The sequence below is a fragment of the Passer domesticus genome, chromosome 4, assembly GCF_036417665.1.
Source record: "Passer domesticus isolate bPasDom1 chromosome 4, bPasDom1.hap1, whole genome shotgun sequence".
Taxonomy (NCBI): Eukaryota; Metazoa; Chordata; class Aves; order Passeriformes; family Passeridae; genus Passer; species Passer domesticus.
The window spans coordinates 37,790,734-37,815,473 of record NC_087477.1 but is presented as its reverse complement, the minus strand read 5'-3'; the positions used below and the strand labels follow the sequence as shown (position 1 = coordinate 37,815,473).

At 38.3% G+C, this 24,740-nt stretch overlaps 1 protein-coding gene across 1 annotated transcript in view; it reads left to right on the top strand.

The window, feature by feature from the left end:
- Nucleotides 1-24,740, top strand: part of COL25A1 (collagen type XXV alpha 1 chain) — a 297,126-nt gene that overhangs the window by 138,170 nt on the left and 134,216 nt on the right. Inside the window, exons 3-4 of the mRNA XM_064417188.1 lie at nt 10,978-11,022; nt 13,095-13,102. Of these exons, the coding sequence (XP_064273258.1) occupies nt 10,978-11,022; nt 13,095-13,102 (53 nt within the window). The remainder of the gene's footprint in view (nt 1-10,977; nt 11,023-13,094; nt 13,103-24,740) is intronic.

Below are 24,740 nucleotides of genomic sequence, written 5' to 3'. Positions count from 1 at the left end.
AGCTCTTCTGTGTGTGTGCTTGACTCTGAGTGTATGTTTGTGTCTGGCAGTCTAAAATGATAGCTCAACTCCATTTGCTTTGCTTGTGATGGAATTTTTAAACTTATTTATGCTGCTAGTTCATTTTCTTTGTACGGGTAAAGGATGAGCTGTATAAATTAATATGAACACCAACAGATTTTTGGTGTCTCTTATTATGTCACGGGAGGATCTTGGTAAAAGAAAAGGGCACCGGTTCCACCTGTGAAAAGGCAATAATAGAGTGGATTAAGTTCTTTAAGTTCAACATGGGGTTACAGTTGGCTGACAAAGTTACAGCATTGGATGGTTTCCAAGCTACCGTAGATACAGCTGGTCACGGAGAAGCAGCTGAGTGCATCCATTCTATTGTGCTCCTTTCTCCATATGTGGGATGTGTATCAAAACATTTTTGAAACTTAAAAACCATTGAAAAAAATATAATGAAATAAGTCACTGCAGTGGTATGAAAGACTTTTATGCATTAATTCTTTAATCTTACTTTGAGCCTGACGTAGTACAACTTCCCTGGGTTATCCTCTTAAATTATGAAAAAGACCTGCACAGCAAGAATAATCCAAGTTCTGGTTGTTTTGTCATCTGCTGGAATCTTCTTTTATTGTCATTATGTATTGCACTCACATCTCAGCCTGAAGTATGTCCAGTGGATGAAAGACAAGCTGCTGTATTTCATGAGTGTAGTCTCAGGAGAGTGTTTAAAACATGGGATATTGCCCTTTCTTTGAAGGTTTTTTTGGGGGTAAGTTTGCTATTGGAAATAATCTAGACTGAGGAGCAGGATGTAGCCCAGGATAATAAAAATATTTTACTGGTGTCTGTCAGGTTGAATAATCTCCTTGGAAACCAAAGCCTGTATCACTGCTAAAGTTCACAGGCAGGGGCAAGGTATAGATCAAGTGAATATATTGTTTCCTCTTTATAATTTTTGGTCTTTTTTAATTGCGTACCTCCTGTGTTAATTAACGTTTGTAGTTTAGGAGTAAGGCAATCCTAGCACAATTTTTATTTATGTCTTTACTTTTGCTCGTAAGCAATAATTGTGCTGCTTTGCTGCTATTATGCAATAGAGACTTATTGAACCTTTTAAAACCTCTTATTATTTTTTGTAATTAGAACTAACTTGTGCAGCTGTCACTAAGCTCCTCGTCAGATGATATATTTATTATGTTAGAAATGAGAGGAGGCACGTGAGTCAGACTTTGAAAGGAATATGCACTGCTCAGGGTAGGGTTTTATGTTTAAATGTGTGATCAGCATGTGTGTGAGACCAAGATGATTGCAGTACCAGTGCCTGACTAGTTATGTGCTGCCTTTAATCCTGTGATATTGTGTTTCATTGTCTCCCAGTACACTACTGTCACAACTGAAATAAAAACCCTCTGAATTCAATGAACACTTTAATCTGTCATCATAATCACGGACTCTTGTCAATCATGGCTTAAAAGTTAAGCACGCGGATCAAATCTGCAGTAAGAGGAGACACCTGGACTCCACATTGTAAGTGGAGATAGCCTAGGATGCTAAAAATTGGTTTCATTTGTGTTGTACAGTTTTAACTGAATGTGGTGTTGATGCTGTTGTTCTTCATCTTTAAAAACCTGGAAAGGTTACTCAGTGACTTTGCAGGAGAAAATTTTTAGAATAATATCAAACTGATAGGACAAATTATGTGATGGGAATTTTACTTGTTCGTGGCAATACTTTGGATTTTAGGTGTGCTCTTGAGCTGAGAAGAAAAATCAGAATTCATGGAAAAGTTGGATACCTTATAAAAATATTCCAAGTTTTACAAATGCACTAAAACTGAAAGAGACCATAGTCACTTCAAAACACTTTTATTAATTAAAATCTGGAATTGTTGAAAATTCTAGCAAAACTCTTGTTTTATGATGAGCATTAGAGTAATCTGATTTTTAGGTAATTTTATTTTCATTACTGCCAGTGAAAATAACATCACCAATTGTGATCAGGGCTGTGAGGTTGTTGTTACCATTGCCTCTTCTCTGTCATTGTGAGACTGGGTTTTCAGTGGCCTACCTTTATGCCAAAAAGCAACTGCAGTCTGTTGTTTTTTCTTTGCAAGCTGGACCAGATGTTTAAGAACTAAAGCTAAAGGAAACATATTCTGGCTGTACCTCTTCTTTGTCAATTAAGTGTCACATAGCTGTAATTTGGAGTGAAAGACTGAGATTTAACCTCGGCTGATATCAGGTCTGTGTGACCTGCTGTTGTCATGTGTGGTTAAAAGATGGCAACCCAACTTTCACCAAGTTAGAAGCCTTGGAAAAATCATTCTTTTCATATGCTAAACATATCCCATATTTGCACTGAGGTGAGCTATTCCAACTGTTCCAAAGCAAAACTAGCAGCCTGTGTTTCATCTACCAAGAGTACTGAGAGTGTGTCTAATCCTGGTGTGGGTGCTTGAGCAGCACTTTTGTCCAGCTGTTGCACCTAGCTTGCTGCCGTAGTGGGCCTGGCAGCTGAGAGCCACATGGCCAGCAAGGAAAAAGTATGCAAAAAAAAGAGCAAAACAAAATGAGATTGATGAAATGTGAAGGGAAAAGGACATGAGGAATGTGATGGGAAGTTACAGCAGAAGGAATAAATTTGTGTAGGACTTGTGAGGAAATAGAAAAAGCCTTTTTAAGTCTACCATGGTGTGGGGATTTCAGGTCTTGTGTGGCCCACAATCTAAGCCTATGATCATACTGCTGTGATGTGGGAGAGATGTCCTTTTTTCTTAAGGAGAGAAGAGATGTACACATTTAGCTGGTTGAGGAAGCTTTGAGTCCATGGGTTTCCTCAGGTTAGAGTGAGCCTTCAGAGAAAGGAATGACCAAAGTCTCCCATGCACATACAAGGCCATGAAAGGCTTAGATGAAAAATCACTCAGACACACAAGTAGCATTGAATCCACAGCCAGGATGGATGGCTGCTCCCTGCTACTGCATGGAAAGGTAGCTGCCATTTACTGGGGTTGAGGCAGGTACTGGCTGCCATGGAGAAGTCCTCATTTCACAGCTGCATGACCTAGAATGCTGCAGTGCTTCTCTGTCCTTACCTGCGGCTGGTGTTGCTCTGTAGATAGTAGGGAAAGAATGACTCGTTCTTGGGGTTTATAATTTGACTCTCTACTTGAGCCCTATTGCTTCCAAAGCACTGCATTTGACAAGGATAATATGCTTTGCATCGTTGTTTTGTTCTAATTATTAGTTATTATTTGTTCTAGTTATTTTCCTGATGGCAGAACTTTGACACTGAGATATAACATGCATTCCTTAAGGGTGGATGGAGGATTAGCTTTTAAGGACTTCTGAATCTGAGGATTTTGCTTTTATATGACTGCAATTGTGCCATGTAGTTACTTTAGCATCTGGCTGGCTGTGTGTCTTCAAAAAGCGTCTAAATTTCTTTCTGAAGTTAAGTCAAATTCTGTTGAGGCTGAAGAGTAATTTAATTCTGATACTTTATTTCTTATTTCCTCCATGTTATTATCTGAAAAAGTTACATGAAGCTTAACTAGTTTTTCTCAATATGACATATGCTTTTTGCATCATAGGGCCAACTATTGATATGGCATGATAATAATACAATGGAATGGCCAGTTGAAATGATAATACTGTCATGCCTTGCTGGTATAGAATAGCTATCCCTACACGGTTCAGCTGTCCCTCAGCAATATTTGTCAGCCAGGTGATAGCAGCTATTTCTGTGTTTGCATGATGACCATGTGTGCTTGGAGTGTTATATGTTCATTAAAATAGTTTAACAGCCTTAGCAATAAAATTTAGTCTGTAAGAAACATCAAACTGTTCCAGCTCAGGCTACTGTGATCTATTTCAGACTATTAGGCAAAATAGATCATAATTATATCTGGATACAAATGCTGGGATCTGATGTGCATTGTTTCATTGGTTGCTTTATAAATGTGAATCTTCACCTCTGACAGTATTTTAACTATCATCAGTTACTTGTGTTCTACCACAGCTCTGTGGTGATGCAGTAACCTGTAAAAAAAGCAAAGTTCAAGATTCTATTCTTTCTGCATTGTTAAGTCTGCACTCCTAAAACTACAGCTGTGGCCAAGGACATGGACAAAGTGTTGGCATACATAGGGATAAAGTTAAATTCAAAATATGCTGTAGCTCTGTTAGGGAAACCAGTGGCTCCATTTTTGCTGTCCCTACAGAACATGAAAATCACAATAACACAAAAATGCAGAGAAGAAACGGTGCGGGGAGGATTTGTAGAAAGAACAACTTGCTCTCACACTTCTTACCTTTGTTAATAAGGTCATGTGTGGTATCTGTAGAAAGTAGATAATCCACCTTATAATATGGCTTTAAGAGAAGACACATGCATCTGATATTTTATGTAGTGTTTAATGAACTCAGGCTTCAGGTTGGAATGGGAAGTGGTAGTCAGCAGAGTGCCTAAAGGGGAATATCCATTAAGAACTCAAGCATCTAGCCCCAGGGAGCAGCACCAGAAGCATTCAGAAAGTTCTCGGGCAGCTTCAATCCAAAGAATTATCTGAGGGGTTGGCAGGGAAATCGTGACTTCAGACACTCTAGTGCCTGGAACTGAAAACAACGAAACGGGTGTAATAAATTCATGCCAGAAAACTGTAGCTGTGAGGAGTGCAGCTGGAGGGAGAGAGAAGTGGAAGTTGTGTGGTGTTTAGGGAGTGTTCAAAACCCAGATTTACTGTGAACTGGCAGCTGTAGCTGTTCTAGAAGGAAAGCATCCTTGGATTTACAGGTGAGATGGAAAACAGCTGGTGACGAATGGAGTCCCTCACAGCTCCCTCTTGGAACTGGTGCTCTTTAGCAGCTCTGTCAGTGGCATAGCCAGCAAGATGGAGAGCACCCTTAGCAAGTTTGTAGATGACACAAACTGAGCAGTGCAGCTGACACAACAGAAAGACAGGATGCCATCCAGGGGGACAGTGTAGAAGTGGGGCCACAAGAATCACATGAGGTTCAACAAGTCCAAGGGCAGAATGCTGTACCTGGGTCAGGGCAATCCCAGGCGTGACTCAAGACCAGGAGAAGAGCTCATTGAGAGCAGCCCTGTGGAGAAAGACTTGGGATTCTGGTGGATGACAAGCTGGATTCTAACAGTGCTCAGAGCCCAGAAAGCCTGGGCTGCATCATAAGAAGCAAGGCCAGCAGAGTATACTGTGTCCAGCTCTGAGATCCCCAGTATTAGGATATGGATCCCTTGGGTTGAGTCCAGAAGAGGCCACCAAGATGGTCAGAGGGCTGGAAACCCTCTCCTGAGAGGACAGACTGAGAAAATTTGGATTGTCCAGCCTGGACAAGAGAAGACTCTGGGGAGCCCCCATTGTAGCCTTTCAGTACCTAAAGGGGGCTTACAAAAAAGAGGGAGAACAACTTCTTATACAGGCAGATAGTGCTAGGACAAAGGGCAACAGTTTTAACGAGAAAACCCAAGGGATTTAGATTAGATGTTAGGAAAAAATTCATTACTGTGATTGTGGTGGAACAGATTACCCAGAGAAGCTGCAGATGCTGCTTTTCTTACAGTGTTCAAGACCAGACTGGATGGGGCCCTGAGCACCTGATTTAGTGGGTGGCATTCCTGCCCATGGCAGTGGGGTTGGAACCAGATGATCTTTAAGGTTCCTTTCAAGCCCAACCTTTCTATGATTCTGTGGAAATATGTACATATATGTGTGTGTGTGTGTGTGTGTGTGTGTGTGGGCGGGTCTGGCTGTTTTGCAGGTGATTATAATGGGATTCTTCCTCAGTGGCATCTGGTACTGGTGAAATTACGTTATGCTAGATGTCTCTAATCAGGTGGTATTTAGCATGTACAGACTTAAGGCAGTCAGATTGCTTTGTTGTGGGGATCAGACAGACTCAGTTTTGACATTTCCTCAGCCAAGTTGCGTAATAGTTTCTGACACGTATCCAGGCCCTGCAGTGCAATGATACTTCACGGTGAGCCAAATAGATGATGTACTGTGTGTGAAACAATGGATGTTATTTGTCCAGCCAGGACTCAAAATGGGGTAATTCTATGAGGTAGGAAGTTCAGGCAGGCTGTCACAGAGAGACTGAGGTATAAAGAACACTGACATGTCAGGTGGAGTGGTTATGCAGAGTGTGAGGAAAGAGGAGTCCAAGTTTTACATGAGTTAAAAAAGCTGAGAAAAGAGGGGAGAGCAGAAAAGGCTGATGAAGTAGCCTGGAATAGATCCCTGCATAGTTTACATGAATATGCTCAGCCTTGGAGATAGAAATCTTTCCATTGATAGCAGTGCTGTGAGAAGGGACCACAGGTGTGTCTGTTGAATCTCAGGTTGCCCAGACAGACATCCACTGGGTGTGTGTTCTGCCCACTGGGATGTTTCAGTGCTGTTTGCTGGAGGTGGTGACCATCCTGGCAGGTGGAGGCTGGCAGGATGGGGCACTCAGCATCACCTGGAGCCACCACACTGCTCGTGGCATGTGTGTTCCACAGGAGGAGGTGTCAGGCTCAGCAGCTGCCATTCTGCTCTGCTGCCTACGGTGCTCCCACAGCTCTGAGGCAGGGGTGCCAGTTTGCTGGGGAGGCTCTTCTTGCCCTGTGAGCAGTGAGGGGTTGGCTCCCTTCAGTGCCCTACTCCTTCCTGAGTCAGTTTGACAGGCAGAAATGTGAAGTGGGATAAAACGATGACAGCTGGGTTGTACTTTGGAAGCGGAAAGGAAAGAGTTGGATCCATTTACAGCTTGGAGTGATGGAGCTTGAAATGCAACCAATAGCAGTTATTTTACCAGTGTCAGAGTTGAATCAGAAAGGATGGCTTGGTTGGTATAGTTCAGCTGATTGCTGGATGTTTTAATCCAGATGATTTTGGTAAGGCTGACAGTTTTATGCCTGACAATACTGAAGTAATTCTGTTACCTTCAGCAAAGTTGCTCAGGATTTATTCTGAGAATGTAGTTGTGTTAATTCATTTTTCTGACTTGACAGGCAAAAATCCTGTGTTTCTGTGACCTTCATGTGAAATGGGATGTCCTTTGAAATAGCCAGGAAAATATTCTTCTCATGTGCATGTGGAATACTCGTTACATTTAACAGTAGCTACGTGTATGTGTGAAACAACATATGAGTGATGTGCTGGGCATCAGTAAAAGTGGGAAGAGGGTTCTGAACTCCTGTGTTATTCTTAGGCTGCTGCATGGTTTGGTGTAGCTCCTCTTACTTGCAGTGACAATGAGCAGCTTCTGGAAAGTCTTATAACCAAAGATGTTTCCTTTGATTTGATAATGCCACTGTAATTCTTTCCAAAATTAGGAGAAACTTGACATTCTAGATCAGCTGGTGACCAAATGGCCAAGCATTTGATGTTCCTGGCAGGTGCTGATGGAGGAACTCTATGTCTTACCCACCAAATGTGGTGGGTTTTTTAAAGTTGCCTTTTTTTTTTTCTGTCTGCTGTTTCTAAAATATAGGGGTTTTTTGCTGTAAATATAAATTTAAAGAGTACAGGTGCTTTTGTGCAGTGTGGGAGGGTTTTTTAAATTTGTGGTGGTTTTCTGTTTGTTCGACAAACTCCTATAGTAGGTAAGAGCTACTTTTTGAGTGGCTGACATTTTGTGCTTGAGAAGATATATTTAGATAAATAATTGGCTTTTAGTTTCAATTAGCTTTAGTTTCTTTTAATTCCAAAATTCTCTTCATAAATATGTAATAGCAGTGACATTACTTTTTAAATTGAATGGAAAAAAAAAATTCTTTCTAAATTTTCTGTTGATAAAAATTAGTTTCATAAATGGTTTTGGAAGAGTAAAATAATTTCAGATATTTTTTCAGATATAATAATATAATTTCATGTATAATTCAGCTAAATTAGGTTGAAAATGAAAACCAGGTGGTCTGGACTTTTATTCTTACTCCCTACAGGTAGGTAAATGTAGTGATCCTGGAAAAACAGTGTTTAGCCAAAGTTGGCTGCTATAAACAAGCTTTTGCTTATTGCTCAGTATCATTAGTGTTTATTAACCCAACTCACTCCACTGAGATTCAAACTCCAATTTTTCTTCCTAATATTTATATTTTTAATATGAAAATATATTTTAAAACAAAATACCCTTAAAATAATCTGTATTAAATTCAGTTCAGCATAGACATTTCTGATACTCTTGAAGAGACTTTTTTTTTTACCCCAGGCATGAAAGTTCAGAGAAGTTTTGTCATGTTGAGTGTTTTGTGCAAGCTGTAAAAATCTGTGGACTTGATGTAAGATGACATTGTCTGTAATACAGTTTTATTCACTTCTTCTGCTGTGATGAGTCTCCACCAAATCCTCCAATTAGTCCAAAGTTATAAAATTATAGGCAGATGGAAAATTAGTATTTATAGAAAAATGCCCACTGTTTTGATAGCTTGAAACTCTTGCAGCTACAGATGATGTGTTAGCAGTTGAGATTTAGAGAAAGCAGCCTGTTCAGAAAAACATGAAAGCTTGTGTACTTTCTGAAGCAGTAGGTCATCTAGCGATGACCATAAATTTCAGAGTTAGATTTCTGTGAATTGAAACCATCTGTGGCAAACAGTTTAAAATGAATTGGTTTGTATTGGTAAAAAGTAAGTAAATAGATGAATATACAGAAATTATTTCCTCAAATGGTCATCAAAATAAAAAAAAGTTTGCAAGATCCATCTCTCATCTCACAATTAATTAGAATTTTGCAAATGCCACCACCTTGACAGACTTGAATAGTGCACAGATCAAAAAAGTTTTAATGAGACAAAGAGGAGATACCTGTCAGTCAGTGGCCCTGAAATACTGCTGGTCTGATGGTCATGGGCAGTGGTATGGTTTCATTGATACTGGTCTAAGTCCTGAGTAATTTTCCTAACCTCAGCACTGTGGTTACTTTGGAAACATAATAATAGCAGTAATTTTTCTGATGATTCATACATTTAAATATAATCTTAGAATAACATCTTAGAAGGGATCATCATTTGATGACAATGGAAAGAGCTGAACTGGAGTTTGCTTTTTGCTGTCCCTGTATCCAGATAAATTAGCAACGTAGTGCTCTATGAAAGTCTGGTTTTCTGGGCAGATTTCATTCCTTCCTAAAATTCATAGCATGAAGTGACCTTCAGGACTTTCTCGTAGTGACTTTAATATGTTTTGCTAGTGTGTAGCCAAAATGTTTAATTTCCAATTGCTATTTCTTTCTCAAAAGCAAAACTGGTAGTAGACTTGTTTGTGTGTGTGCACACTTATTGACCAGTCGCGTTTTAATAAAATAAAATATCACCACCCTGTTTGGGAGAATATTATTGCTCTGTGCACAATGACATGTCATTACCTGGAGAAGAATATTCTAGGTTTGTGTTGAGTCCAAATTGCTCTACGTCTTTGTTGTGAGCTTGGGTAAAGCCCAGGAAATCTCCACAGAGGGCCTCTGCAGAGCTGTGTGCATGTGGGGGGACTAGGAAGTTTTGGTGTTGTGGGGGGAGGAAAAAGGAGGTGCACTGTAGAAACTTACTGTGTCTGCAATAGTATTTTATTTACCTGGAGAACTAATGTTGTTTCATACATGTCTTGAAATCATTTCACTAATGCTGCTTTTCAGCATCTTAGTCTTCTAAGCCAGATAGCTGCAAATATGTAACGCAAAGCTATTTAAAAGCTATGGCATAATGCTTCAGATGATTTGTAAAGTTTAAAGTAGCAGGCCATTTGCACAAAACCACCTGTGCATCTCATATCCATTACAAACGGTGAGATCCAGCCACAGCAGAGGTACTTGTGCTCCTGCACGCGTCGCTGCTTCTGGAAATTCCACCCATGCGCTCCCCTCTCTTCTGCAGCTTTCAGAGTCCCACCTGTGGTTCCCTTTTCAGAGCAGCCAAGTTTCAGGACTTGTGTCACCCCCACAGCTGCTGCTTCTCCTCCAAGCTGTACATGGAGAAGTGCAAGTGTGCTTTTGTGGCATTTTCAGGAACAGTATGTCAAGGTTACCAAGGGAAAGTGTCTGCAGTCTGACATCTGAGATCTGCAGTTTTTGGAAAAAGATATTGAAGGCAGAAATGAAGGACAAAAAGGATTTTTCCTTTTTATTTTTTATTTTAGAGGTGACAGCAGAAGCTGGTTGTATTATGTAAATATTTGTGGAGAAAGGACAATGAGAAGTAAAGACTTCTCAGCAAAAAGCATGCAGTGACTAAGCCATTGTTTTGACTGACAAATAAACAGATATAAACTGGAGGCAAAGCACATACACTGGGTCTGGCAATGTGTACATTGTTGTTAAATGTTTGGGGGATGGGAAGCCAGGCGATGATTCTTCATCTCTTGCATGTTTTCAGATAGAGGCTGAAAGCAAATTCTAGAGGATTTACTCTTACAAATAAATACTAATATTTTGGCTTAATGCAGGGATAATTTAATAAAACTTAATGTCCCAAAATATATTTGGTTTAGGGTGACTGAAAGAAGGGTGCAGCAATTCTGAGGAATACAAAGACATTTTTGAGAGAAGAAAAGGAACAATTTCTTCTATAGGGTTCATGGTGGAAGGCGTGAGAACTGATGGGCTTCAGTGCAGCGAGTTGGACATAAAATGTTCTACTTGTCAAAACAGTAAAATATTAGAGGGGGGAAAAAGCCTGTGGAAGTTGCAGTAAAAATTTAGATGTGGTTAACTTTTTCCTTGAAATATAGGGATGGACTGGATGACTTTTGAAGTTTCTCCCAGCTTTTTTTCAGGGAGCCTGTAGTGGGTACCATAGCTGTCAAATTTATCACAAACTTCCTAAATTTTATTTGGGTTATCTTTTACCCCTGCTCAGTCAATGTCTCTGAACTTCATATAGTGCATCAGTCTAATGCCCTTACATCCAAACAAATTGTATTCTGCATGTAATTTCAAGGGGAAAAGTTACTATCCACCATCTTCTTTTTAGGTCCTCCAGGGAAAAGAGGTAAGCGGGGAAGAAGAGGAGAGACTGGTAAGTTTTTAATTTCATAAGATCTTTTGTCATTTGGTGTCTGTTTTTGTGAGGATGTGTACCCAGCATGCCTTGATTTTTAGTTGTAATGCATGTGTGCTCTGAAAAAGAAATCCAAAACTTCTCTGGTAAAATGTTGTGACCCTTGGCATGTATCTGGTAGCCTTCCAGATATTTCTCTAGTCTTGGGCACCCTTAATTTGCAGGCACACTTCATAATGCTCGACACGGTGCCTTTGGTAACAGGTCTGTAACTGTCAAACCCTTCAGGGGTGTTCTCACACATGCACAAGTTAGAATAACTCCATGTAAGTCAGTAGTTGGAATACTGTGTCAGTGTTACATCAGACCCCTTTGGTTGGAGGAGAACAATTTTATAAGGAAATAACAAAGGAAATAAAATTCCTTGTATGGAGAATGTTGATAATCGGGGACATAATGTGATAAGTAGACTACTCTGTGTGAGAGAAGTTGTTTTATAGAAATGAGCAGTTAAGTTCTAACAGAAATAGGAAAAACATTTGTTGGTTCGTTACCCTATACCAGGGAGGTTGCTGTTGATAGAAACCTGCTGCTGGTGTGGCTTGAAATTGCATTTGAGGCAAAGTTATGAGATGCTGAGCACCTCTTGCTGTTGACATTCACAGGAATTGAATCAATTACCTTGTGGGATTGAGTTTTTCATCAAGGTGAATTTTCTGGAGGCAATGCACTAGAAAATGAGCATTTCTATTCTCCTTGGCTGTCTTGTCTAATCTGCCAGATAGGAAAGTCCAATCAACTTGATCTCTGTAAATCTTCTGTAGCCTTTCTCATCTATGTAAATGATAATTAATCTGGCTCTTAAAAACTATTTTCATATCTTCCTGAATCACAAAATTAAACCCAAGCCCTGCCAAAAGTTGGTACAAATCACCTTTTTGTTTCCATTCAGTGCTGTCTTGGTATCTACTTCAGAGAGAGAGGCTATGATACAGAGGGAAATTCTGTGGTTGAAGATTGAGTTACAAATGATCCTGGAAATTACTTTGTGGGATGCTCATTGATTCATTTTAGATCTCAAATAAACACATGGTAAACTATTAATAAAGGAAACGGATCTCTCATTTAAAAACAGACCCACACCTTAAAATGCTGTTTAGGAATGTTTGCCAGAATAAAGAAATTACCTTAGTTGCTGGACAATAAAAGTTGCATTGTTAAAACCAAAAGGCTGTCAGTATTAAAAGCAATCTCAAAGTACAGCTGCTGCTGTTTTATACTCCTTTTGCACTTCACTTTATTCAGAAATTAGAGAGAGGCATAAAAGCTTAATGAAATGCCATTGATTTGGGAGCTGCAGCTGCTCACCTTAATAAGACTGAAATAGTAGATTTGATTTGTAGCCCTTTGATAATGTTTCCAAGAACTGCTACACAAAAGTCTTTGAGGTCTAAATAATTGAAAAAATGTGCAAATATCGCTTCACGAAGTGTGACATTTTAATGGGGAACATTTTATAAGTGTGCCTTGAGAGAGGAAGGTGATGAAAATAAAGTTCAGCACTGTCAGGTGGCCACTGAAACCTCCCCTCACAGTCTGGAAGATGCTGGTACATGTATTCTTGAAAAGATGCCCAGGTTAAATGCCAAGGGTACTTTGTGCAGTTCTGCAGCCAAGCTCTGGTCCGGTGCTCACTGTGTGGTTAAGTGAAACTGGTGGTGTGGTTACATGTGCTTTATGTGGAGCCTGACAAAATGAATTGTATCCATGGCTGGTATTTTTGGACTGGCATGAAATTGCATGCAAATAAATGGAGAAGCAACTTTCATAAGATTGCATGACTGTAGTTGAAGATTTGTTAAGGTAAGTGCATGCATTTAGGCAATAGTCATATTCACGAGTTTCAGAGCACTACCAAAACTCAAGATTACTTAAGTGGGAAAATGTGTGCCCTGTATTACCAGTGCTGCTCACTGACAATCCCAAGGCCTTGTGCTTGACTGTGTGTGTCTTTCTTCAGTAACTTCATAAGCTTACGTGTTCTTTTTTCTCTTTTTTTACCCTTTTTTCCCCTCTCCCCCACCCCACAGGACCTCCTGTAAGTACAGTGATACATTGTTGGTTCTTCCAGAATCAGGCAGAAATCTGTTAGATCCTGTTAAGTTATCAGCGTGATAAAATGACCATGTATACTCAAGAGGGAATTTTGATATTTAAACATACACAATATCTTGGAGCTGAATAATTTAATCAGAAAGTTCGTTAAGAAAAGAGTCTCTAAACCAATAAAGCTTTATGTTCAGCGCTCCAGATTGCCATTTGGATTCACAACTCCATGTAAGTATGTTATCTTCATTTTGCCAGTGACTTCATAACAGATATTTTACTGAAGTATAAAAATGTGTGAGTATCCTGTCTTAAGCTCAGTCCTGGCCACTTTTGCTGGGTAGTAACTTCCTCTGCATTTATCACAGAGTCTTGGGGGTACAAGCTCCCTGTTCATTAGAGGCATAGAGACTGTTCAGCTCATTTCACTGTAATTGCTACTGAAGCAATACGTGCTTGTGTAAAATAATTATTAAATAGTGCTATTCCATTTAGTAAGTCAATTGAATCTTGTGCTAATTCTTCTTGTGAGAAAATGTTATCTCTCTTCTGAGGTTTTGAGGTTGTTTTGTTTTTTGCTTGGGTTTTTTTTTTTGTCTTTTGTTTGCTTTTTTGTATATTCCCAGAGTAGGTCAAAAGTCTGACTTGAAGGACAGGACTAAGCACATATGTGTCAAACCTTTCTATCTGTCGTGCCATCCATGTGCATCATCTGGTGTAGGACGTGACTGTTAAAATAGTATTTCTTTTAAAGTTAGAAGGCTTCTATGTTTTTTCCTTAATAGGTGAAATAGTTCCACAATATTTTCAACACCCTATCATCTGGCTATTCTATGTCACATGCATGTTTAAGAATATTTAATTCATGTGTTGGATTCCTGTTGTGACCTAAAGATTTTACTGTAAACTGCATATATTGAGTCATGATATTACTTACCGTTTAAAGACTTTGAGCATGCGCTCAGCAGTTCATAGTGACAAATTCATTTAACAAGCCATCAATGAAAAGCCAGACTTAATGCATAAAGGTGCTGTTTATTTGAGAGAAACAGTTTTCCCCTATTTCTTTTGCAGTCCTCCCATGAAACAGAAATAGCAAACATAAATAATGCTACAAGCTATTTTCCTATATCAAAACAATGTGGCAAGAGTTCACTATATACCTCATTAAGAATGTCTCTGACTTTAGTTCCTCACTGTTTCAGTATAGATACATTAAAAAACCCAAACAAACAAACAGTCCCCAAAAAAATAAGTCGTAATAGTGGCAATATTAGTACAAACCTGAAATAGGTTCCAAAACTGAATAATTTTAAGAAGTAGCGACTTTAAATTCCAAGTTTCATACTTGAAACCTACAAAACTTCATCTTGCTGACAGGAAGCAATGGTTTAGGTTGTTAAAAGGCATAAAAAGTGTAGTTTCTCTTCCTAATTCATTTCTATTTGCATAGACACAAATTCATATCTATTTGCATGGACACTGGCTAGGGGCAACTGTTGTGAACCTAAGTATTGTTTTCACCTGGGAGACTGTGGTAATAGTTTTCATTTAAAATATTGAATATTTGTATATCCCACATTAAACTGGAGAATTAGATGTATGTTGTACTTTCAAAGGCTGCCACAGTTGCTCTGTTTATTTTCTTTGTACATGACTACTGAGTCACGTAATAGCAGTCAGAGGCTGGGGATTTTGAATATTTTTATGATCTTTTACAGCAATCTCAGATTTTTTCTTTGCCATCTATGTTCTAGTGGAATCTAATACTTTATTGGCTAAGCATGAAACTTTTTTTTTAATTAACTACATATTGCACGTCAATTTACATGGATAATTCTCTTCATAAAAAAAACCAGAATTTCACTGGGCATCAGAAGTAGCCAGTAGCTTTTTAATCAGAGGATTTATATAAGTTGAAACACATAATTTCCATTGCCAAAGCCTCATTTCTTCGCTGTGTAGTGCCTAACTCATATTTCTTGATTTGAAATATCATCACATCCAAAAAAGTCAAGCAATACACAAATTATAATTTCCTGATAATGTACTCTGCATGTTTGTTATGTCATATGTCATGACTGTGTTGTTAATGTGTCATACCATTTCATCTCATTCAACCAGGGTCCACCAGGGCGAAATGGCTATCCGGTAACTCATCATATATTTATGATAGCAATTTATGGTTACTCTGGAATCCTGTTGGTATATTTTTCATTCTCTTTATTACTGTCAAAAGGACCCTTTTTTTGTTTTTTGTTTGTTTGTTTGTGTTTTGTTTTGTTTTGTTTTGTTTCCCACATTCCTGGAAAATGCAGGATTTCCCTTTAAAAACAAAGCAAAATAAAAAGCCCATGACAAGTTTCTGAAAAGAACCACACTATTTACAATGCATAAATGAGATGCACTGATTGTTTGATGTTGTACATATTTTGTGTCAGTTTCTTCATTCTTGCATACAAAATTCATAATTAATTAATTAAAAAAACTTGCTAAGATACTGCATCTCAATTTTCCATATTAGAAAGCTGTAGTGTTGCCATATGGAACCTCTGAGTCCTTATGGAACCTCTGAGTCCTTTCTTTTAATTCTCTCCTGTTTCATTCGATGGTTGTTCAATGCATTTTGAGCAAAGTGTTATGACAGAGGTCCTAGCAATTTGCTGCAGTGACTATCACAGAGTAATTTTTCATACTGGATACAATTCATTTTTCTGTCCATTTCATTCATATCTTTAGGATTTATTGCCTGAAAAAAAAATATATGAAATAATGCATCTTTCTAAAATCTATTAATAATACATTTCTTTCTAGTAGTCAGGCAAACTGTGTGCAGTTCCCATTCATTGAAAGAAGTATATGCCTGCTGTCACATGGGTATTAGAAACCAAGTGACTAAATGTGATAATATATGTGCACAACAGAGTGACTGTTGAATATAGTAATGCTCTTATTTATAGCACTTGATAGTGTAGCTTAAAAGGCCCTCCCAGATTGATTTGCCTATGTCTTTCAGACAAAATATACGTAATTTTTCAGTGTGTTTTAAAAATGTTTCCATTGGTAAAATACAAGTTGTATGCCTTGGGCACCTGCAGTTAGAGGAGAATTTTGTAGAATCACACACTCTCAAAATGGTTTCGGTGAGAAAGGAAATTATTGGATCATTTAGTTCCAGTCACTCTGCCATGGGCAGGGACACCTTCCACTAGACCAGGTTGCTCAAATCCATCAAGCCTGGCCTTGAACACTTTGAGGGATTGAGAACACTTCTAGGGATGAGTCATCCAGAGCTTCTCTGGACAATCTGTTCCAGTATTTCACCACTCTCACAATTTAAAAATTCTTTCTTATATCCAACATAAACTTTCTTTTAGTTAAAAGTCATTACCCCTTGTCCTGTCCCTACAGACCTTGGTAAAAAAAAAAAAAAAAACAGTCTATTTCTCCACACCTTTTTTCAGAGTCTCTTTCAGTATTGAAAGGCTGCAGTAAAGTCTCCCTGGAACCTTTACTGGAAAACCCCAAATTTCTCAGCCTGTCTACACAGAAGAGCTGCTCCATCCTTTTGATAATCTCTGTGGTCCTCTGGACTTGCTGCAACAGGTCCATGTGTTTTCTGACACTGTAGTCCCCAAAGGTGGACACAGTATCCAGATGGGGTCTCACCAAAGTGGAGCAGAGAGGGAGAATCGTGCCCCTTGATCTGCTGGCAGTACTTCATTTGATGCAGCCTATTTCAGTACTTTTACCTGGGCAGGCTCTGGAATTCCAGAGAGGTGTCACCAATGGAGCGTCATCCACTGTCCATCTTTACAATTACAAGTAATTGGAAGTCACCTAGGGAGGATCATCAGTATCAAGAAACCTGCTTGGATGTGCTAAAACCATTATCAGGTTTCTGAGTTCACATTCCAATTTCTCTTAGAGTGATTGATCTGTGTAGGTGAGTAGAAGTTTGTTTTCTTGAAGAGATTTGTTGTGGGATCTGAAAACAATGAAGGTACTTCAGAGCCATGATATTGAAATCGCTGTGTCTAATGGTGTTGTAATGGGCTTAGTCTGAATGCATTTCTCCTTGTGTGTGATGTGGTCTGTCAGTAGTGCTTGGCACTTGATTGAGTGCTGCTTCTTCCTGCTTGAAAATGACTGGGTATAAAATCTGGCTTTGCTTCTTTGGCTGAATGTTTCAATCTTTTTAGTCACAGTCATACTCTCCTGCTTTGAATGGGAAATATGTAACTTCAAGTGCTGTGTACTTTAAAGTACTTTTACAGCCCTGTAGAGGTCTATTAGAAGGCTGTTAGTGTTCTAAGTTGTTTCTCCAGAGTCTTATTTAGCTCCTGTAGAAGCCTTTTTGCTTAAATCTGTATTGGATTTTATGGGATAGTCTGTGAGGACAGTGAGGTATATCTTCCATGTGAAACTAAACCTGGTGTAGCTCTCTCACAAAAGCAAGTGGCTGTTTTCTCCAAGGCTTGCATTTTCTTTGAATGTGTTCATTCTAGTTTTTAAAGATACTTCAAGAATAATTATAACAGTGAAAGGAATTACAGTCAGAAATCTAAGTTTCCAGGAAGATACAGCATCAAAGATCAATAAAATAAGGGGTTTGCTGCTAATGAGTAACACAATTATTAAGATTAACTGGTTATTATTTAAGGCACCAGTAATACTAAAGAAGTGTACACTGGTACAACTCCTTTTTTTCCTCATAACAAGCTTTATGTAACAGATAGTGACCAAATTCAGAGTTGTGACTCTTTCAGCTTGAGTTTGAAATTGAAATAGACTATCACAACTACTCAAATAAAAGAGGGAAATGAGTGCACAAGCACTGGAGAGTGAGATGACAGGCAGCTTCTGCAGGCCTTTTGCATGACAATTTCACTTTGTAAATAATGCCAGAACTTGGAAGAAAGTACACACACACACACACACACACACATCCCCTAAAGAAAACCCACACCAAACCCTCTACCCCAAAATTACCCAGCCACTAAGAAAAAAAATCATCTTGTGAATACAGTGAGGAAGCCAAATACACAAACTGTAGGGTTTTGTAAAACTCTGTAGGTTAAGTAGGTAGCAGATTTTTTCCTGTTTTCCATTGAAAAATTGAAGCAAACAGAATTATTTTCCCTATCACTTTCCCCAAGCTGGGCAAGATCAAGCTCAGCATCCAAGCAAACCATCCTGGAAGTTGCCTCATGTGTGGTGGTAAAGCTTCACTTCTTCATTAAGTTTCAGAATATGGAAATACTCACAGAGTATTTCTCCATAAACAGAGAAATGTAGAAATTTCTCCTTCATCTCTCCATGACAGATGGTCTGCAGGGCATTTTCTGCATTTACAAGACTTTCAGGAGCCATGGAGGGTCATGGCTGCTCCAGGTGACCATGTACCTTGTATTAAATTCCATTTCTTCTAACATCCTTGTTTCATCTTCAAGAAATATAGACAGATTCCTCTCCTAAAGGAAAAAGTGTCTAAATTGGAGATTATGTTTCTGTAAGTGTCAGTTATTGTCAAATGATAAAACCTGAAATGTAGATCTTTGAAATTTCACCTGTCAATTAATTTAAATTTCCCTAGCTCTAAAAAGACTTGCCTCAAGATAACAAAGAGGCAGAGCTTATGACTGCAGGTAGAAAATTTCAGTTGTTCTGTAGCCTGATATAATTCCTTCTAGATTACAGAATGTCTGTCATCACACTTCTGATCTTTGCACCCATGAAAACTTGTCTCAATGTACTATGAGAAAAGCTGTTATCCTGATCTGTAAGGAATTTCAGGTTGCTGTTATAAGTCTCTGATTTTTTTTCCCCACCTCATTTTCTGTTCCTATATCACAGAAGGCAAAGAGAATTCCAGGTAGAACAGTGAAGGGCATTTGAGTTACACGAAATAGGCCTGCTGGGAAACAACATGAAAACCACCCTTGTGAGAAATTGGTAAAAGGCTTTTGTTTATCCTGCTGTGTTGCTTTGTCTTTGATGGTGATATTTTGTTGTCTTCTGTCTCCCCAGTTAGAGATCGGGGCTGCCTAGGAAAATATGTAATAAGTAGTAATGTCTCTGGATATACGTAAAATTAGTCTCAGCCAAGTGCAAGTTTTTGAACCTCAGATACAATGGCAATTCAGTTGCTATCAAACAAACATAGTTGGAATAATCAAAAGAGAAGAAATGAGCAATGATTGTGCATTTTTCATCTGTGATTAAACATAGCCTATGGCAATGTTAAGCATTTTTGCAACAGTTGTTGTATTTCTAATAGCTGGTCAGATCTCCTCTTTTTCAGAATCATGCAAAAATATAAATGTCTAAGTTCAAGGAGCAACTATCTCAATTCCTGACCTTACCCTGAGCATTTGGCTTGGTGATCCTATAGAAATTTCCCACTTCACGGCAATTTTTTTCTGTCTCAACAGGTGTCTTCACAGACCACCTTTTATTTTTGGCATTTGCCCAAAGTAACTCTTAGGCACATGGCAGCAAAACTTTTGCAATAAATTTCAGAGTTGGTAGTGAAACACTGATAACTATTTCAGGTTTTACTTTTTTTTTTTTTTTCCTTTTAAATGAACAGAAAATTCAAAACATACAGAGTCTCAACAGCTTCTTTGTACTGTGATTTTAGTATGTGTTTTCTCAGTTTATGTGCTTTATCCTCGTATTCTGTCACAGCAGAGGGGATTGGCTTAGGAGACATGAGGTTTTCAGTTGATCTGTTTGCCTCAGACTCCTTGCTTGTTCTCAGAGAGTGGAAAGAGATAGGGGTGGTCAGCTGTCCATCTTAAAAGATAGCTGGGTTTACAGATTTCTTTGTTTGGAACCACCTAGAATAACAGTATCCTGAACAAATCTCAACGCTGTTCCCAAATAGATGCTAAAGATTAAACAAGTGCAGTGTTAAACTTGCTGCCATGCAGGTTAACTTTGTAATATTTCTGTGCCATGAGAACCAGAGGAAGGTTGTAAAAATGTGGTAAGTTTTGTAAACGTAGTGTAGCTGAGGACACATGATACTATTCAGAAAATAAACTTCCAGTTCTTCCTAGAAATTGTGGGAGGATCTCTAGATCTGCACGTCTAAGTACTAACTGTGACCTAATCATGTCAGTCACATTCATACAATAATGGGGTTTTATGACCTTTGGTTGTATGAATAATATGTATTGCATCTTAGGAGTTTAATTTTTTCGTATGCCAATATTTTCACAGTGATTGAAGGTAGTTATAAAAGATGATTCCAACAGAAATTTTTGAGACATCTAAAAATTACAGTTGCTGTTAATTCTGTGTCACAGGAATGAAGTTACACGTCAGAACACATCAGCCACTTACAAGGCAGTTGCCATTTTTAATGAACTATGGGCTAAATCCTCTCATTCAATGCATTTGTGTAATGCTGATTGCATAAATAAGAGCAGGCAGTGTTTATTTCTGCAGCTCCCTGGAGGAAACTCAAGAGAGCCCCAAGCTATTCCTTTTCTGTAACTATGATAGTGAAGGAACAACTGCCTCATCTGCAAAAGCCAGCAATATAAAAAGATACCTCTACCCATTTCTTCACTGAAAATGATAAAAATAAGTTGTCATAGATAAGCTAAAGGAGAAACTCCACATGGTGATTTAAGAAAATTATTTGTGCTGCAGTAAATGCCTGCCTACCTAGTGTGTCCTGCTTTAAACACATTAAACTTTCTAAATTATTTGAGTCCATTTTATACATAGAATTACAAATAAAGATGTAGAAAACTAATAGAAAAGTAAAATAACATTATAATAAATAATGTCAGTGAATTATTAGTAATACAGACAATTGTTGCCATATGCTGGATCCACCAAGACCCTCTTTGAACTGGCAGTTTCCATCTCGGATGCATGGACTCCGGTACTATAAAAATCCACATCTCTGCATGGGACTTTCTAGATGTCAGTGTGTGATTAAAAACTGAGCACAAAATGCTAGGATACTGAAGGCTAGTGTGAGTCAGTACAGGTTTGATTCACAGCTGACGTCAATTCAAAATGACACAAACCCATATATCTATCAGATAAATAAAGATTTATAGCTGATGGTAGATAGATGGGGGATAGGTGTAATTTAAGAATTAAATGTATTTTTTCAGTAATTTCCTCTGCAGACTTAGAAATTGCTCTCATCTCTTTTATAATAAAGCATGTGTAGGCAGAGAAAGGAATTAAGCTGGTTTGTCATGTGTTTGACAGCATACATACATTTCTGGTCTCTCTGGGCTACTCCACTGAGTTCAGCTTGGCAGCTTAGCAGGTGCCATGCAGAAGGCTGTGGTTAACATCTTCACATTTATGCTTTGATAGGCTTAATTAATGCTTGAACTGTACCTATAATCATTCATACTTGCTTTTCGTCAGGCCTGCCACTTGAAATTTTCCAGTCATTTCCTCCCAGTGCACGTTGTAGCTCTCTGGTGTAACAGAACAAGCTTTATTTATGAAATAAACTACCTTGAAGCAAAATTTTTTGTTCCAGAAGATTTTTAATTATGTCTCATTTTTCTGTTTGTGTTTGACAGTTGCATGTGGATGTAGAATGATTAACCAGTGGTGGTTAAAAATGCCTCATGGAATTTGTCTGAGCCGTCACTTTCTCACAAGAAGCATAGAAATTCAAAGACAAGGTTAAATCAATTAAAGTTAAAATCCTATATTTAATTACTTAATGGTTGGGCTTGATGATCTTAAAGGTCTTTTCCAGCCTAAATGATGCTATGAGTCAGGCTGTATCTGTCACAAATGTGAAGGAAAATCCTAAACTGCTCTTTAAGAATTCTTAAGTCATCAGTTCCTTCCCTGGAAGGGGAGTTGCACAGATGATTCTGAGACCTTCTTTCATGCTGGATTTTTAATTTTGATTTATGATACTCTGAATGATGTGTAAAACTATTACCCATACAGCTCCCATATGACTAATCCTATGTGGGAGTTTAAGTGCATTGTTAATCCTAGCTGAGGTCAAGGGGTGTAAAATTTCGTTGTAGAAACTTGTTCCTGAATTACTAGACTAGGTGGTTGGATTCTGTGATTTCCTGAAAGTGCAGGGGGAAGTTTTTCCTTGAAGCACTTCTGCCTCCCTCTGCAGTCAGTGGGAGATTCCATTTGAGAGAGGCGATGTGAGGAGAGGAACATCTGGAGCTGGCATTCACCTGAACTGGCTCTTCTTTACAAAGTTGAGTGAGGAACTACTTCCCTACTGGGAATCAAATCATTCTCTGATACACCTCTACTGGGCTCCACACTGGACAACATCATTCAGTAATCACACAAAAATTATTTGGCTAGGGTTTGTCAAGTTTACTAGTTTTTTCAAGGTCAGGAGTTAGCTGGTAGATCAATGCCTTTATGTACTTTTTCCTCCATTATAAGGATCTTGAGGGGGCGCATTAAGTGTATAACTTTGCCTCCTGAACCACAGGGAAAATTCTAGGCTGTTTCTTGGACTGATCTTACTTCCGTTTTTTCACCTTTCTAGCTGTGCATATTGAAATCAAGATTAGTTAAAGACATTTCTGAAAGCAAACATAGTTGTCTGGAGGGAAAGATGTATACAAGCAGTATGGAATGTCAGTTGGAAGAGTTTTCCGTGACTGTGTAGGACACAGAATGTAAATCACCCTCAGAAAATGGTTTTGAGATTTATTTTTTTTATTATTATTGTTTTTATTTTGTTTGTTTCCTCTCCCTTCTCGCCCAGTTTGCCTTTAGGTAAAGCAGTTAAGATTCATTATTTTTGCTAGTATTGAGAAAGTACTATAAAGTACTGAGAATCTAACAGAGAACTATTGAGTTAACAGTTCTTTTTGCATTATTTTGTACATTTTCATGGTGGCTGCTCCCATGGAATTAGGAATTTAGCTCTTTGCTGCTTTGACTCATGAAAAACCATCATGTGCATGAGCACTCATGAGTTTGATGCAGAAATCAATTTCTTTCTGCAGCATGATATTCTAATGAAAATGAACTGCTGTTGGAAGGCTAAAAATCTAGCAAGTGAATAAGCCTAGGGAAAATTTGGAAATTTTCGGAAGTTACACTATTCATCTGTAAGAGTTCTTTATTTTATAGATCAATTACAGCTAAAATAAGCCAAGTTTTAAGGGTAGAGTCTTCTACTTCTCAGTACACAGACTTTTGTGAAACAGGAGTTGTATCACAATATTTGACTTAAGCTTACATTCAATGTAATGTTTTAGTTCAGTAACATTAGATATGTACACTGAGGCTGTGGAACCAAGAGTAGCATACAGCAGTTCAGTAACTTTTGTTATGCATAATGTAGTATTTGCATTCCTAGTCATTGAGAAAGTGCAACTGTAGCTTCCTTTTTTAATAGGAAAAAGGCACAAGTCAGGCCTGTGGTTTTCATTCAGGTACTCTGACTGATTAGCCAGTCTCCAAAGAGAAAATTACCTCAACATTTCCACTTCCAGCTGTGTGGATCAATTATCCTGATTTTTTTCTAATCCACTCTGAATACTGGGTCTCTGCCCTTAGGGTATGTTAAGTATAATCTGGTATTGCCATCACATCCAAATTTTTTTCTCCCTAGATGGGAATGTGAAGAACCACTTTTTTTTTTTTTAATGCTGTCACCAGCTTCTGCCAAAATCCTTTTATAGTCTTGAAAACCAGTTATGTCAGAAGAAAGTAATGAATATTTTTTATTGGAGGTATTCATGTGTGGATCCACAACATGTAAGAGAATAGTCTATAGTGTTGAAGATTAAATGAACTAATGAGTTTGGTAAATGCTTGGAGATTTTAAGTTCTACACCGAATCATATTCTGCCTTTCGATTCACCTGTTCATCTCTAGTGGACGTCAATTTAACTTGCATAATTTAACTGAAACTAAGAAATAGCCGAGAGAAGTGTATGATTTGCTGGAGTATGGCTCAGAAAGGCACAGGTATAACATACTTGGATTTTCAAGTTTTGTTGGCTGGGTGTAGCCCATGTTCTACTGTAGGTCACATTTCAGTAATTTTGCTTCCCTTGTTAAATGTTTTGTTGGTTGAATTTGCTTGTTTCTGTGCAGCAATTGCCAAGGAAAGAAGAAAGATTTCTCTTTGTGCAGTGAGGCTGTACTTGGAGTTTAAAGGGAATTTAGAATCAAAGTAGTCCGGTGTTTTGTGTGACAGGCCATTAGGACTGAGATCTTAGATTGATGGCACAGAGTATTTATATGGTAAGTGAGGTACTATGCAGCTCCCCAGTTAATATATCTATTAAAAGCACAGACTTGGAAATAAAGCTGCTGTATGCCTGTCTGAGCACTTCACAGGCCTAATGATTTTGTTTTCGAAGTCACAGTAATAGAAGTTCCTTATGGAAACTGATGGTGATTCATGTGAAATTTATTTTTTCAAGAACCAGACATAATCTTTTCTTGCAATACAAATTCTTTTCTTTGCTGCATCCCTCTTTCCTTGTTAAACTAGGGAAATAGAACAGGTGGGTGCATCATTAAAAAATATATAGGGAATTGTTTCAGGAAGAAAGAGTGAAAAAATCTATATTGCATCCCTGAATTCTGCTTTATTTCTGTGATTGAAAAAATCTTTGTAAGTGTGCTTCATATTT